This window comes from Macrobrachium rosenbergii, chromosome 41 (assembly GCF_040412425.1).
Source record: "Macrobrachium rosenbergii isolate ZJJX-2024 chromosome 41, ASM4041242v1, whole genome shotgun sequence".
Classification (NCBI taxonomy): domain Eukaryota; kingdom Metazoa; phylum Arthropoda; class Malacostraca; order Decapoda; family Palaemonidae; genus Macrobrachium; species Macrobrachium rosenbergii.
Genome location: NC_089781.1, coordinates 16,700,178 through 16,714,944, shown reverse-complemented (window position 1 = coordinate 16,714,944; position 14,767 = coordinate 16,700,178). Strand labels below are relative to the sequence as shown.

General features: G+C 35.1%; 1 protein-coding gene across 2 annotated transcripts in view; it reads right to left on the bottom strand.

Annotated features, from left to right (window-relative positions):
* Positions 1-805: 805 nt before the first annotated feature.
* Positions 806-14,767, bottom strand: part of Cep97 (centrosomal protein 97kDa) — a 40,716-nt gene continuing 26,754 nt past the window's right edge. For both annotated transcript variants that reach the window (XM_067084046.1, XM_067084047.1), the window contains exons 11-17: positions 13,530-13,653; positions 12,177-12,294; positions 9,186-9,400; positions 8,808-9,031; positions 7,402-7,579; positions 6,671-6,950; positions 806-6,406 (exon numbers count right to left, since the gene is read on the bottom strand). In XM_067084046.1, coding sequence (XP_066940147.1) covers positions 5,684-6,406; positions 6,671-6,950; positions 7,402-7,579; positions 8,808-9,031; positions 9,186-9,400; positions 12,177-12,294; positions 13,530-13,653 — 1,862 coding nt within the window. In that variant the 3' untranslated portion in view covers positions 806-5,683. The remainder of the gene's footprint in view (positions 6,407-6,670; positions 6,951-7,401; positions 7,580-8,807; positions 9,032-9,185; positions 9,401-12,176; positions 12,295-13,529; positions 13,654-14,767) is intronic.

Here is a 14,767-nt window from a genome sequence, read left to right as displayed (position 1 = left end):
ACATAATCACAGAAAATTGGGTATTGTATACCATTATTATCCCACATTTATAATCACTAAACTCGGGTACACCTACCCAAACACGTGGTTTTAGAGACCCCGCCAGAGAAGCCGAGCAACATGAAGAACCACCTTTGCCACAGTTCAACAGTCATGAAGCTTTAATGAGAGGGGTGTCTGGTGCTGCTGGGTCTTTGTGAACTAGCAATGACGTCACCAGCGTCGGGTAGACTATACCAATGTTTAGTGTTCTAGGGTTAAATGCTATTCTGCATTCTCAAGTTGTTTTCGTAACCTTTTTAATTCAGCAGTTAGCTGTTGATTGAGGAATTAACTGGGTTGTTTGCGTATTAAACAAGACTGATTTTGTTCAAGATGTATGTAGTCTAGAGATACCACTTTCATGTTACGCTCTGCCTGTTCTCTTTTGTTCTATACTTGATGACGTTTTTGAATCCGCTCTTCTGACTACCTTCGGTAAAACTATTGAAATTTGTTGCTCATTTCTCAAGTGTGTTGTATTGGCAAGTTTCTCTATTGAAATTTCCATCCTTGGTTGTACGGCATGCATGGTGCATGGGGTCGCTTCATCTCCTCTTTTATAACTTTCTTTTATTGTTCAATTTGATATTGGTATAACAATTGGTCTGATCTGTTAATGGCGAGTTATTATGTCATCAGTTGGTGATGTTATTGATTTTAGTGTATTTCATACACCCTAAACATAAAAATACAATGAACTCAAAATGCAAACTTCGACACTGTTTGAGCAATCTAGTAAATGTATTGAGAAAAATGAAACTAGTTTCTATTGCAGAGTTTATTATTAAATGCAAGCAGCACTGTACAAAGCACTTTGTGACAGATTTTTGCTCAAGGCAAATGGTACAAAACACAAAATGAGAAATGAATCAGGTTTTTTCTTTTTGTGTCTCCTTGTAATATTCCTTAGACTGGCAGTTTGTTTACAGTGCTTAAATTTAACACAAACATTAAAAAAAAAATGAAGAAAATTTGTAACGCAAGTACATTACACGAATTCTCTAAACGCGCACGCACACAACCTCGGCAAAAACTTGCTTTCAACCATGCAGAGCAATTATCACCATTTTCATGCTTTTCATCATGCCTGGCATAAAATCCATAAGAGCATTCTACAAGCAACTTTCAAAAGGAAAAAAATACAGGCAACTTTTAAAAAATTACAAGCAACTTCAAAAAAAAAAAAAAAAAAAAAAAAGCCTTCAAACCTACCTATTCAAGTGCTAAATACTGGTCTCATACTTGCTAATTAGTTTTCGAATTAACATGAAATTGATACAGCAGATAAAACTATATTAAAATAATTTTCATGACTTCACTGTACAAAAAAAAGTAAAAAATAAAAGACTGCACTTCCATTAATTAAGTTTCTAAACAATTCAAGCAATGAAACTATTGCTCATGCTATCAAACTGAAGCAAATTATACGAAAAAGAACTGTATTATGTTTCATTTTATATCCTATCACGGTTCCTTCTAACATCTTGACTTCACCATCACGTCGCAACCTCCTTTTAAAATTAAAGAAAATCATGTCCAGGTTTATATTAGCTAAAATAAGATTGTACATGACAAAGAACTGCATCTGAAACCATCGTAAACAGCATGACATGAAAATATGAAAAAAGCATTAAAATAACAAATTGGGCAAAAATGACCAAATTCACTTAAATGTCTTTCATGTCAAAAATAAAGAAAATATTTGAGTTGAATTTCATTCCCTTTCTGTTTCAACAGAATCTACAATACTCATGCCATCATGCCTTAAAACAACTTGCTTTCTTGAGCATTAAGGAATTATCGGCATCAATAAATCTATAAAACAATAGCATCTGTCAAAACCAAAGATTGCAGACATAAACAGTTTTATAGAAAAAAAGCAGAATTACAGTATTGTACATGAACAGAAAGCTGTTGTGTAATGCATGTAGTATGACAAACAGCATACAGTGTGAATATTTAGTGTAGGCTATGCCTATGCTTATTTTTCCCTTATCTTTGTAATTTTTTTGTGATAAGAAAGTCCTGAGATTGACACCTAAATACTCCTCTGCAAAATAGTTTTTCTTGTACAATTTATATCTTACTTCACAACCATACGAAAGACAAAATGATATATCACATAAACCAAACTTCAACAACACAAGATAATCTTTCCAAACTTAACAAAAAAAAAAAAACTTTCAAACACAAAATTCCAAAAGTTATTGATATTATACAAAATATAAAAGCTATCAAACTGGAACTACTGTACCAGAAATTTCTGACTTTTTATGAAAAAGTTGCAGCAAAGTCTTAAGTGTGTACAAATTTCCTACATCCAGTTGTATTTCTAAACTTTTGTAAAGACATGGGTATTCTTTAGGGTGTGAGCTACAGGTAAAAATGTTTACTCGGGTTGTACACCCACAAATTGAGGCTATGGATTTCCCCTCATACTTCCAAAATAAAAATAAAACGGAGCGATTTAAGACGAATAACAAGCGACACTGTGGGCAAATCTATGTTACAATGCTATCTCATAACAAAAGGGAAAACTATTTTCTTAAGAGTACCCGATACTGTTTCAGCAAAACTAAATTATATTCTGCACATGTAAAAAGTAAAATATTTCGTGTAAATATCAACACCATTCCGTTTTGAAATGGACTTGTACACAAACTGAATTACAAAATACATCACAAATCACATTGCAAAAACTTCACATACACTTAATTCACAAAGACGAAAGGCTAAAAATCGTAACGAGATACAGTATACTGTATACCTACATCCCTAATCTTTAAGAAAAATGTATTTTTCCAATATACTGATGTTAAAAATTAGAAGGAACATTAATAAATCTTTGTCTATTTATTCTTGTACAAGTTTATATAAATAAGGGCAAAAAAACCAAGAGGCAACTTTTAACAGCTTACTATACATTGTATATAGTTTTCAAGTGCTGCCATTGTATGAACAATAAGATGTTGGGACTGATGTACCAATGAATCTTAATACAATAAATAAAAATATTGTGCATTTGTGCCACTGGAGTATTTCCACAGATCTTTTACACTGGTGCACTTTTTTGTTTGCTGATGTTCTCCCTCTGTGTTTGTGTATAAGAAGGTGTGAGCACAAACACAGGTGACAAAGTAAAATCGAGCATTTTCATTTCCACCCAAACACACAAAGCTCTACTTACAATAATCAGTCAATGTAACTGATGATTTCCGATAAGGAGCTGAATGAAGTATGAAACATGCTTGCCTCTGATATACTATAAATGAACAAATTTTGCATCTGAGTCGAGAAAACTTAATTTCAGTAGTCTATACACTACAACTCCTATTGAGAGAGAGAGAGAGAGAGAGAGAGAGAGAGAGAGAGAGAGAGAGAGAGAGAGAGAGAGAGAGAGAGAGAGAGAGAGAGAGAGAGAGAGATGCAAGCATATTTAACCATCATCACTTTATTACTTGTAATTGATTTTACTCTAGTATCTAATGCACCACATTTAAAAGCAAATCTTAATATGTAATACAGAATTACAAAATTGAAAACTCTTTTAGGATATGAATCACAACTACCTTCCAAAACAATGATGTTGAGAGCTATTCAGAAAATTTCCCACCAAGTATTGTGAACGGGACTTATATCAATTCAAAAATGACAAAATGCCAAAAGTCTGGTGCTTACGTAGCTAATACAGAAAAGAAAATCAATGAGGAATTAGAAAATAGTGGTGAAAGTCTATGCACTAAGAAACAATGGAGATCTGTACAATTTCCTCTTAAAGATATACAATTACAAAGGAGTCAGGCTTACTGAGCCAAACCATAGAGAGAAGAGTATGGAAGATATGCAAATACCATCAAAACCACACACACTAACTCACACACAAACACACTAGTGTCATGTAGGGAAACATCACCTTCCATGTGTATTTACACATCAATGTACAAGAGTCCAGAAACCTTAACATAATAATGTATTGAGACCAGCAGAACATTTTCTTCTTCATTCTTAGCTTATACAAAACAATGCACATAAAAAAAAAGGTTACTGTATTGTCGATCACAACTTGTGACAATAAATATTGAGTTTTTTATTTGGCAAATAGTTACTTTCTGCAGCATTGCAGCAAATATCAAAGCTGAAATGAAAACTGACTGAGATTACACATCTTTTCAGACTTGTGGCAACTCTGAATATTTCTACAAGCAGTGACGATTATTGAAATGTTAGTACAAATATTGCAATATAAAAGATCACATAAAACTAGGAAGAATTCTTCCTCTATTATCCAAAAGTAAGGCAGCTTGCTTGACATCATAGGGGGTTAGGAAGGGGGACAGTGGAGCAACAACTGTGATTGGTAGATGCACCTTGTACGGAGTCAATGCATACCAGTTTGTGTTAGTATAATTATCCCTCTGTTGATGACAATGGTAACTTGGAGTTTGAAAAGATTGAAACAGACTGTTTGACCATGAATATCTATGTATGTATATATATTATATATATGCATTAAGTATACAACCTAAACAACCACAGTTATCTTGAATTGAATGTGAAATTCTATACACAATTGACTGTGGTAAGAGACAAGAAAAAAGCATTGTACAATACAACCAATTCATCATCACAAGCAAATGCTGAATAAACGACTTCAGTACTTTGACATTCCTTCACTGGATACGACCAAAATGTCTTACGTCAAAACTTTTGTGCATAAATCTTTGAGAGAAGACGTTTATGTAATAGCTTGTAAGTCTTCATGTCTGCAAATAGTTGAGGGATGAGAATAATAAAAATATCAACAGCTGCAATAATGCATGTAAGGCCAGACTAAGCTCCTTTGAATTCCAATGGAGATCAGGTAACTAGCTTGAATAATAGTGGAAAATGGATACGAGTCAAAGCTTATTACCAGACAAGAAAAAAATGAGTGAAAACAAATTTAGACAGTAGGCTTCTCCTCTTCCATTCAGCATACATACGAAGAAAAAGCGTACTAGTCTCAAGTTACTTAGCTAAAAGAGATATATGCTGTAGTTAATGGAGACAGACCTTGGTATAATGGAGTGTCTGATAAATTGAGATGAAATTAATGGCACCAAGTTGAACTAACCTAAAAATAATAATGATTACTTCCTTCACGAGAGAAACGAAAAACGAGCTTTAACCAACACGTAACAAAGACTTCCATCTATCAGTCAAAGCACAAGTACTAAACATAATCCTCGTCTAATGTCAGCGAACACTTAATGAGAACCCTTCCTGCATTTTTCTTTTATGCCTATAAACAGCCTAATAAACTATAATTTCCGCATAAGATCTGACAGTACACCTAAATTCGACTAGAGAATATTTGGCATTAACATTAAAAAAAATATCTCTTTCTTTACCAATTCTTTGGTAAAATTAACAATACAGCGATACAACTTGGGATTCATGTGAGATCATCCGACATCTTTACTGATGAATATCCTACGATGGTCATTTTTCTTTATAACAGTTTTTGACCGGCAGGCATTGTGAGATCAGTGAGCACAGAGGATAAGAGAGCAGTAGCATAGTGCTGGATGGCGCGGGGAGCAGGCTGAATAGTGGGGCAAAGGGCAGAATACAATGAAAATGCAGAAGGGGGACCAGAGGGTCAAGAAGTGGTAGATCTTGGGGTATGTGGCCTTGGTACTGGTAAGGAAGAGGGTCGGGGTGGGCCTTGTGGTGCTGCTGCCTGCCTACTGCCTCCAGACTGGCTGCCAGAATGACTACCAGATAAACTCCCCGATAAAGAGGACTGACTAGACTCTGACAACTCTCCTTCATCACGACCTGTTGCATCGGCTTCTCCTCCTTCAGCAGAGTCAACAGACAATGTAGATGCATCTAAGGCAGTGGAATTCAAGTCTGCTGATGCCACTGAAGCCATGGAAGCCAGTTCTGTGGTTAGCTGTTCCAAATGCTCAGACTGCTTCAGGCAAGCAACTGGAGTTCCATCAGAACCATCACTACAATGATCATCTCCACAATTACTAGCTACACAATCTCCACTGCCATTATTGGCATCCCGACTACTAGGGTCATTCCTAGAATCATCTCCGTCAGAGTCTCTTCTTTCAGCTCGACATGACGGTGACTTGACAATTGAGGTAGTAAGCGCACGAATTGAATGAGTGAGTGAAGAAACAGACTCACTCAAGGGAACTGGCACAACACCAGCACCTTGAGAATTGGGAGAATCAGCACCTCCAGGAGATCTTTCTTGTCCGGATCCACTGGATTGAGACATAGTTAAGAGAGACTGTGATCCTGGAAGATTGCAGAATGCATTCATTACCTGTGTTACCAAAGACAAGGACTCTTGTAGCTGCCCAACCTGTGGAAAAGTAAAATAATGAAGTATAAACATTGACAAAATAAAATTCATAGGATGCAAGTCACCAATTTACTAGAAACAGTTACTTCAGTACCAAGAGAGGCAGACAACCAAGGATTCATGAAATAAAACATCTGTCATTCTTAGCATGTGAAGGCTGGCCCCATGGAGATATACCCCCACCTCAATCACTAACTGAATTGATTAAAGTCCCTTATTACACAGCAACTCAAGGGTTTACAGATCTAATACAGATATACATACCTGTCCCTGGAGTGATGTACAGAATTCTGTGAGTTGCTTTACACTTTCTTCAGAATATTTCTTTACACTAACAGTTCCATTATTCTCCTTGGTAGCATCTAAAGGTGTTAGTGGCGTGAGTGGAGTCATAGGTGTAGAAGGAGTTACATCTTCTCGTTTTGTAGCTTGAAGTTTCTGAATTTCTCGCCACAACGTTCTTATAGCATCTAACTGCATGTGACGCAGCCGCCTCTCTCTCTCCAAAGCTTCTTCGGTCGTCCGTAGTTTTTCCGTTAGATGTCTGGTAAGAAATGCAATGTCCTCATAACACTGTACTGTATATAGGAACAAAATCACATGCTCCTTATTTGGAAGATTTTTATATACTTACCGGAGTAATTATGCAGCTCAAGAGTTTTCTCTACTATGTAACTTCAAAAGTTCATGTGAAGATGCAATGCATTACTACCCTAATACTATTCCCCTTGCATTTTAATACACTTCTATCTATTTTTTTAATCAGTGAGATCTCTTCTTTCTGTATTTCCCTTTACCTCCTCTTACTTCTTCCTAATGAACAACATATTCTTTGGAAGCTTGAATTTCAAGTCAATGGCCCCTGTGGGCTTGTTCCATATGAATAGGTTTCATCTTCTGAATAATAATAATAATAATAATAATAATAATAATAATAATAATAATAATAATAATAATAACAGAAATGCAGAAATTGGAAAATCATAAATACTCACTTTATATGTTGCTCTGCTCTAGAGTGTCTTATGTCATCTCTGATCTTTGCCGTTTTTGGATCATTGTTTCGTGCTTGGTACCCTCGCCAATGTTTCTGCAACGTGATGGCTGCCTGGGTTTTGGTCAGGTCAGATGTGCTACTGCCACTGCTACTGTTACTTGATCTTCGATGACCACCTTCAGAAATGTTGAAAGAGTAAGATATCAAAACAATGTGATGGAATTGAACACCAAAACTTAACTGCATATGACCTCTGGGAAACTTGTTATTTCCTGTCTGGTTAAACTAGCAAATAATGTGCTGCACAGTACACTATGGGAGGTAAACCCTTAAGTGGTCTCTTTCTAGAAAAGGCTAAGCAACAGCAGGTGACCAAACTGACTAAAAACATATGATATACAAATATGGTAGATACAAAAGACACAATCAAATGACAAGATTGAAAAGTGCAGTGCTATGATGACACTTAACAGATAACATCCTCTAGCGTGAACTAAAAACAGCCTAAAAACTGTCAACCCTTACACTTCTTTTCAATTTGCTACGGCAGACTTGCTTGACTCATATATAATTCTAATGAATTACTTTTTCATTATCTAACCAGACCATACAGTCCCACTTCTACATTTAACGGCAGGTCGAAAGGATTTGTTCTTGAATAGGTAGAAAAAAATGGATAAGAAAATACTACAAAGACTTGAACCATTAGGCAAAATGAGATAAGAAAAGTTTCCCCTGTACTGCCTACACTATGCCACTCAAGATACAATGAAGTAAGCACTATAATAATTCTTATCATTATTATTGGTTAGTTTGACAAAATAAAATATACAAAACTCTTGGCAGGCTGTCAGAGAGGGTTAACATACAATTAATAAAACTTAGATTCTACTTAACAAGCTGCAATTCTTTAAAAAAATTAACTGGATAAACTGAAAATTATAGGAATAAGATTCCAAAAAAATGATTTGTTTATTATCAGAACTTAGCAATACACTGTTATGGAGTTGGACAGTCACATAAAACCATAACTTGGAAGAAACCTGGTACTATTAATAAGAAGGAATCATAATGTACAGCAAAACTTCTATGGTAAACGTCATGTGGAACAGAAGTTTTGAAATATGGTAACACTTTAAAAAATGCAGTAGACTTTGTGAATATATAGTAAAGAAGATAAAGTTATATAGCACAGTAGTACATAACAATAAACTATATATGTATTAAGTAAACAAAAGAAGTGTTGATAAATATACTGGAAGTATCAGAATAAATATATTGTACTTTCAAAATCAAAATTATATGTGTAACAAACAAACATTAAAAAAAGTGTTGATAAATATATCGAAAAGTATCAAAATCCAATCAGTGTCGGAGTGTCAAAAACTTAACACTGATATTTACCAGAATTTCTGATAGCAGAACTACACTTGTACTTTTCGGGATCATAGGCATGTGACCCTTGGGTGGGTTCTCTACCTCTTTTCTCCGTCTTTCTCTCAGCCGCGATACTTCTTATAGTCTGGAGTTTGGAAACAGACATTTCCGAATCGGTATTATCAGAATCTGCATCCGAGTATCCGTGATGGGGTGAAACGGCCTTGCCCTTCTTAGATGTTGTTTGTCTCCTGCTGGTTGGAGGCAACCCATTAGCAAGAAAAGCATTACTCATTTTCTCTATATATCACTGTCATGAACTGTTCAGAATTCTTAGAACCCACAAAAAAGCATTATTTACAACACCAAAAATCAGAACATCCACTAACAGGACTGCAACATTACCTGCTAGTCGGTTCTACTGATACAGATCGTACGTAACGAGGGGCAGGTCTCGGGGAAGGCTTCGGTTTGGGAAGCGTAGCAGGTGTACCACTGGAAGAACCCCCTGTCAACCTCTGAGAATGCGAAGGAGAGCCTCGACCTATGTCATTAGGAGCGGGGCTTTTCATGGGTGATGCTCGGGGCCTTGTGGCCGATGACGATCTTGACTGTGCTTGCTGAAATTTATGAAAAAAAAAGTCTCAGCAAAATGTTTTGGAGTATTGCTTTAATGTAAAACTTTAGATTACTAAACTAAAACCTATGTAACTAATTTGTTAGAAGATAAAAGTTAGCTTAACCATACACAACTAAGGGAAGCTAATTTAGGAAGCACAAGTTGACTAGACATGGAATTGTCAAATCTATCAGTCAGAAAATTCTCATCTTATAAGCCTCAACTGATGGGCTATCACTTTTGAGAACATCAAAAAATAAAGAAGCCTGCTGCACTGCAGTGAAGAAAGACACAGATTTTGGGTTTCAAAGTCCTTATATCCTGAAGCTCTAACTCTCCAATGCAGGCTGCACTGAAGTTATTGATGTCAATACAATACGTATTACAGCATTAAGCTAAAATAATGTATCTTAAAAGAAAAAAATCAACAACTGAATTTCATATTGGTCTGTATGACAACCCAACCCATTAAAAGATAGCAGTAACAGATGTAGCTATTAACCCTTAAACGCCGACTGGACGTATCGTACGTCGACTAAAATTGTCTGTCGGGTGCCGAGTGGATGTATGGTATGCTGACTACAAAAAGTTTTTTTAAAATATTTGCGGGAAAATAGTTATAGGCCTAGTTTGCGAAAGATTTTAAATCATGCGCCTTGAGGGATGCTGGGAGTTCACGGATCATGCTGTTGTTTTGTTTACAAGCGTTACCCAGCTGCGCATTCGCGAATTTCTTTCTTCTCGCTCTACAGAGCATCAGCGACGCATCTCAGAAATTCTTTCGTCACTTTGTCGTAATTTTTGCACTGTTTTATATTAACCGTTACATAAAGTTTTATATAAGAAAATGTGTGCAATTTCATGTAGAATACAACAAAAAACAACCCATGGTTGTAGCTTTTATCAGTTTTGAAATATTTTCATATATATCACAATAAGTGCCAAAATTTCAACCTTCAGTCAACTCTGACTCGACCGAAATGGTCGAAAAACGCAATTTTAAGCTAAAACTCTTACATTCTAATAATATTCAATCATTTACCTTCATTTTGCAACAAATTGGAAGTCTCTGCACAATATTTCGATTTATGGGGAATTTTTGAAAAAACTTTTTCCTTACATCCGCGCAAGGTAACTCGGCCAAAAATCTCAGAAATTCTTTCCTCACTTTGTCGTAATTTTTGCACCGTTCTATATTAGCCGTTACATAAAGTTTTATATATGAAAATGTGCGCAATTTCATGTAGAATACAAAATAAACAACCCATGGTTGTAGCTTTTATCAGTTTTGAAATATTTTCATATAAATCACAATAAGTGCCAAAATTTCAACCTTCGGTCAACTCTGACTCGACCAAAATGGTCGAAAAACGCAATTGTAAGCTAAAACTCTTACATTCTAGTAATATTCAATCATTTACCTTCATTTTGCAACAAACTGGAAGTCTCTAGCACAATATTTCGATTTATGGTGAATTTTTAAAAAAAACTTTTTCCTTACGTCCCCGAGCGGTAACTCGGCTGAAAATCTCAGAAATTCTTTCGTCACTTTGTCGTAATGTTTGCACCATTTTATATCAGCCGTTACATAAAGTTTCATATAGGAAAATGTGCGCAATTTCATGTAAAATACAACAAGAAATAACTCATGGTTGTAACTTTTATCAGTTTTCAAATATTTTCATATAAATCACGGTGCCAAAATTTCAACCTTCGGTCAACTTTGACTTGACCAAAATGGTCGAAAAACGCAATTGTAAGCTAAAACTCTTACATTCTAGTAACATTCAATCATTTACCTTCATTTTGCAACAAACGGGAAGTCTCTAGCACAATATTTCGATTTATGGAGAATTTTTGAAAAAAAACTTTTTCCTTACCTCAGCGCGCGGTAACTCGGCTGAAAATCTCAGAATTTCTTTAGTCACCTTGTCGTAATTTTTGTACTGTTTTATATTAGGTCTTACATAAAGTGTTATACATGAAAATGTGTGCAATATCATGTAGAATACAACAACAAATAACTCATGGTTGTAGCTGTTATCAGTTTTGAAATATTTTCATATAAATCACGATAAATAGAAAAAATTCGACCTTCGGTCAACTTTAACTCGACCGAAATGGTTGAAAACTGCAATTGTAAGCTAAAACACTTACAGTCTAGTAATACTCAATCATTTACCTTCATTTTGTAAAAAACGGGAAGTCTCTAGCACAATATTTCAATTTATGGTGAATTTTAGAAAAAAACTTGTTTTATGTCCGCCCATTACGCATTCATGCATCATTTTGAGATAATATTTTCTCTGTGTTGCTTTGATCGTTTTACAATTTGTTATATACCAAAATCATCGCAATTTAGTGTACAATACAAAAAAAAAAAAAAAATAACTCATTAGCTTTAACCGTTTTGCTCACAGCGCGATTCGTATACAATTATATATAAATTTTTTTTTTTTGTGCTGTTATATATTCCAATATTTATATATGATAATGATTTTTTTTTCATTTCTGATGGTTGCATACTAAACTTCAGGCAATGACAAAAAAAGGAGCCAAAAATGAACACTTAATCTTAAACACTAAGCGTGCTGTGATTAAAAAAAAAAAAAAAAATAAAAAATTCCCACTTCGGCGCTAACTCCCAAACGCCGCCGGCATACGACAGACACTTTTGTAAATAGAGGCTCGGCGTTTAAGGGTTAATCTGATCCTATGCCATAAAGGGCACTTGTTTTCAGAGCAGTCGGTAGAAGCGTAACCAAAATTATACTTACTCTTGGAGTAGCCTGAGGAGTTGATGTGGGTCTGTGGGACGGAGGTGGGCGTTGGGAGCGTGGTGCAGAATTACTCCTGGCTACAGTGGCATTATGCTGTGAACGAACATGGGATGTTCTGGGGGCAAAGAAAATGCATCAAGACTTGTAGACCAAAATGCAATCCATAATATCACAAGTCTTCCTATGTAACCCAACCTGTTTATTCCAATTCACTATATGTCTGATCCCAGCAAGTCGTCTTCCTTTCTCTAACAATATGTTTTGAACTAAACGTTTCAGTTGTATGCCTGTGCAACATTTACGTTGATAAGAATGCACTTAAGAGGCAGGGTCAACACATTATTCAATTCTAAAACAACTACGGTATATTTGTCTCCAAATACGCATCACCAGCTGCAACCTAACTTACAGTCCCATGGTAAACAGTATGGTACCTGCAACATCCAGTATAGAGGCAAATTATGTAATGTGACTTGGCAGTTAACTAGGTCATGTCCCTTTTCTAGCCATTGCTTGAAAATCAAGCACTGTAACACTGTAAACTTTAACTGCCTTTCGATTCTTTTTGAAATATGGTGTAATGATTTTTCATAATGAATTTTGACCTCATAAATAAGATTTAATTTGAAAGCCTTTTATCTGCACGTACCTCACGGATGTAAGACAAAAATATGACTCCATAGCAATGTGCCCGCTTCATTAGAGGTTAAAGAAATGAGTTTTCACTTTCAACTCTAATTTTTCTTTTTTCATCCAATAATATATTTCATCCTTACCAGGTGCTGCTCTTTTATGAGCTACAATAAGCAAAAAAGTGAATGGTTCAAGGTACCATAAAAACTAGCACTAAACTACAATTCACAATGCAATCAATTTTTTCTGTCCCTCCTACTCTTTGTGTATGATTTAGATTTACAGCTTCATATAACAAATATCACATCCCTAACTAAATTCACTTGTGAAATGGATGCAACACGTGGTTATAAAATATGTCATTACAAACTTTAAATTTAGTATATCTCCATTATTTTTGAATTATGATTGCCTTCTTATCATTAACTGATGATACAGAGGTCAATTTCACAGTTTCTCCCATGAGTAAGACACATTGGTGCATTGCAAATATGCACAAAAGACTCCTCTTAGCTGGTAATTTGTCAGTACTAACCTGGCACATACAGGACAGATGAAAAGTATCACTGTACTAGGCTCAGGATTATTAGAAATTCACACAATACTTACAAGAATGGAAAGAGCAAATATGAAGGAGTTAACAATGATCACATGAAAAAGTGAACCAACACAAAAACCATGACACTCTCCCTACACAAGAGCAATCAATGTACTCACCCCTGAGACTGAGGAGCTTGACCTTGATTGACCCGAGGAGCTGCAGTTGCCTGAAATTCAGGACTCATGATGCTCTCTGGGGCTGGAACAAACTTTGTTGATCCACTAAGCTGACTAGTACTTTCTGCAAGGAGGAACATTCATATATCAGAACCTTGAAACAAGTCAAAGGAGCTAACGTGTATTTCAGATAACTTACAATACTGTACAAAACAGATTCTTGATTCATTCTAATCTAAACAGTAATTCATGTCATTCATGATGAAACTTACTGCACATCTAGAGAAATAAAAATGCAACACAACATTGTATTCTTGAAAACAGAAAAAATCCACAAATGATCTTTGTGTCATTAAGATTTCATGAGCAAAAGGCTGTGCACTGCAGAGTTTAAAGAGCTTGTGTGAACTACGCTACAAAAATTTCATAGAGGGTACACTACAATAAAGTATAAAAATTTAATGCAAATATAATCAAGGCCCAGTATAGAGGCCAATTTATTTGAGTCATTCCTTTAATCAAGTGCTAAATAGTGACTATGAGCCAATAAACATATAAGCCGTACAATTCCTAATTTGAAAAAACACTTACTAGAGTAATGAAAAGTTAAAAGCTGTATCTTGTGAAACATGATTTCATTGCATAACCTGACGGCTGAAATTACAATCTAACAGCAACTCAAACACAAAATCCACATATTTCAAACTAAAACCCATGAAGCCACTTTTAAAACTAATCACTTGACACTATTTCCCCACAACTATAACATCACAGAACATATCTCAAGGTTTTCTCTATGTAAAGGAAGAATGAAATCGAGTGCTAAAAGTAAAACCACAAAAACACACTGCAATAATGAGATATGATCAAATATAAGGACATTTTTCAAGTAGTATATATCCACCATTTAAATATGAAAATTGGGAAAACATACAGCTTAAGACAACCTTTAATAGATTAAGATCTGTAAGTTTTTTTGGGAAGAAAAAATATTAAAATACTTCCTTTGCAATTTTCACCAATCAAAGCAATGACAACACAAATCTTTCCTTGCAAACCTTTTTTTTCAATCATGAAAAATATTTTCATGTCCAGATTTAAGTCGAATACAATGTTGTGTAACTTCAAAAGAGGCTCTATTACTATCTTCAGCCTAAAAAAACTGTTACAGGAAAAAAAAATATTTAAAAAGCCTATCTCATGGATATATCACTTTGAAAAAGACTACGACTGCTTTT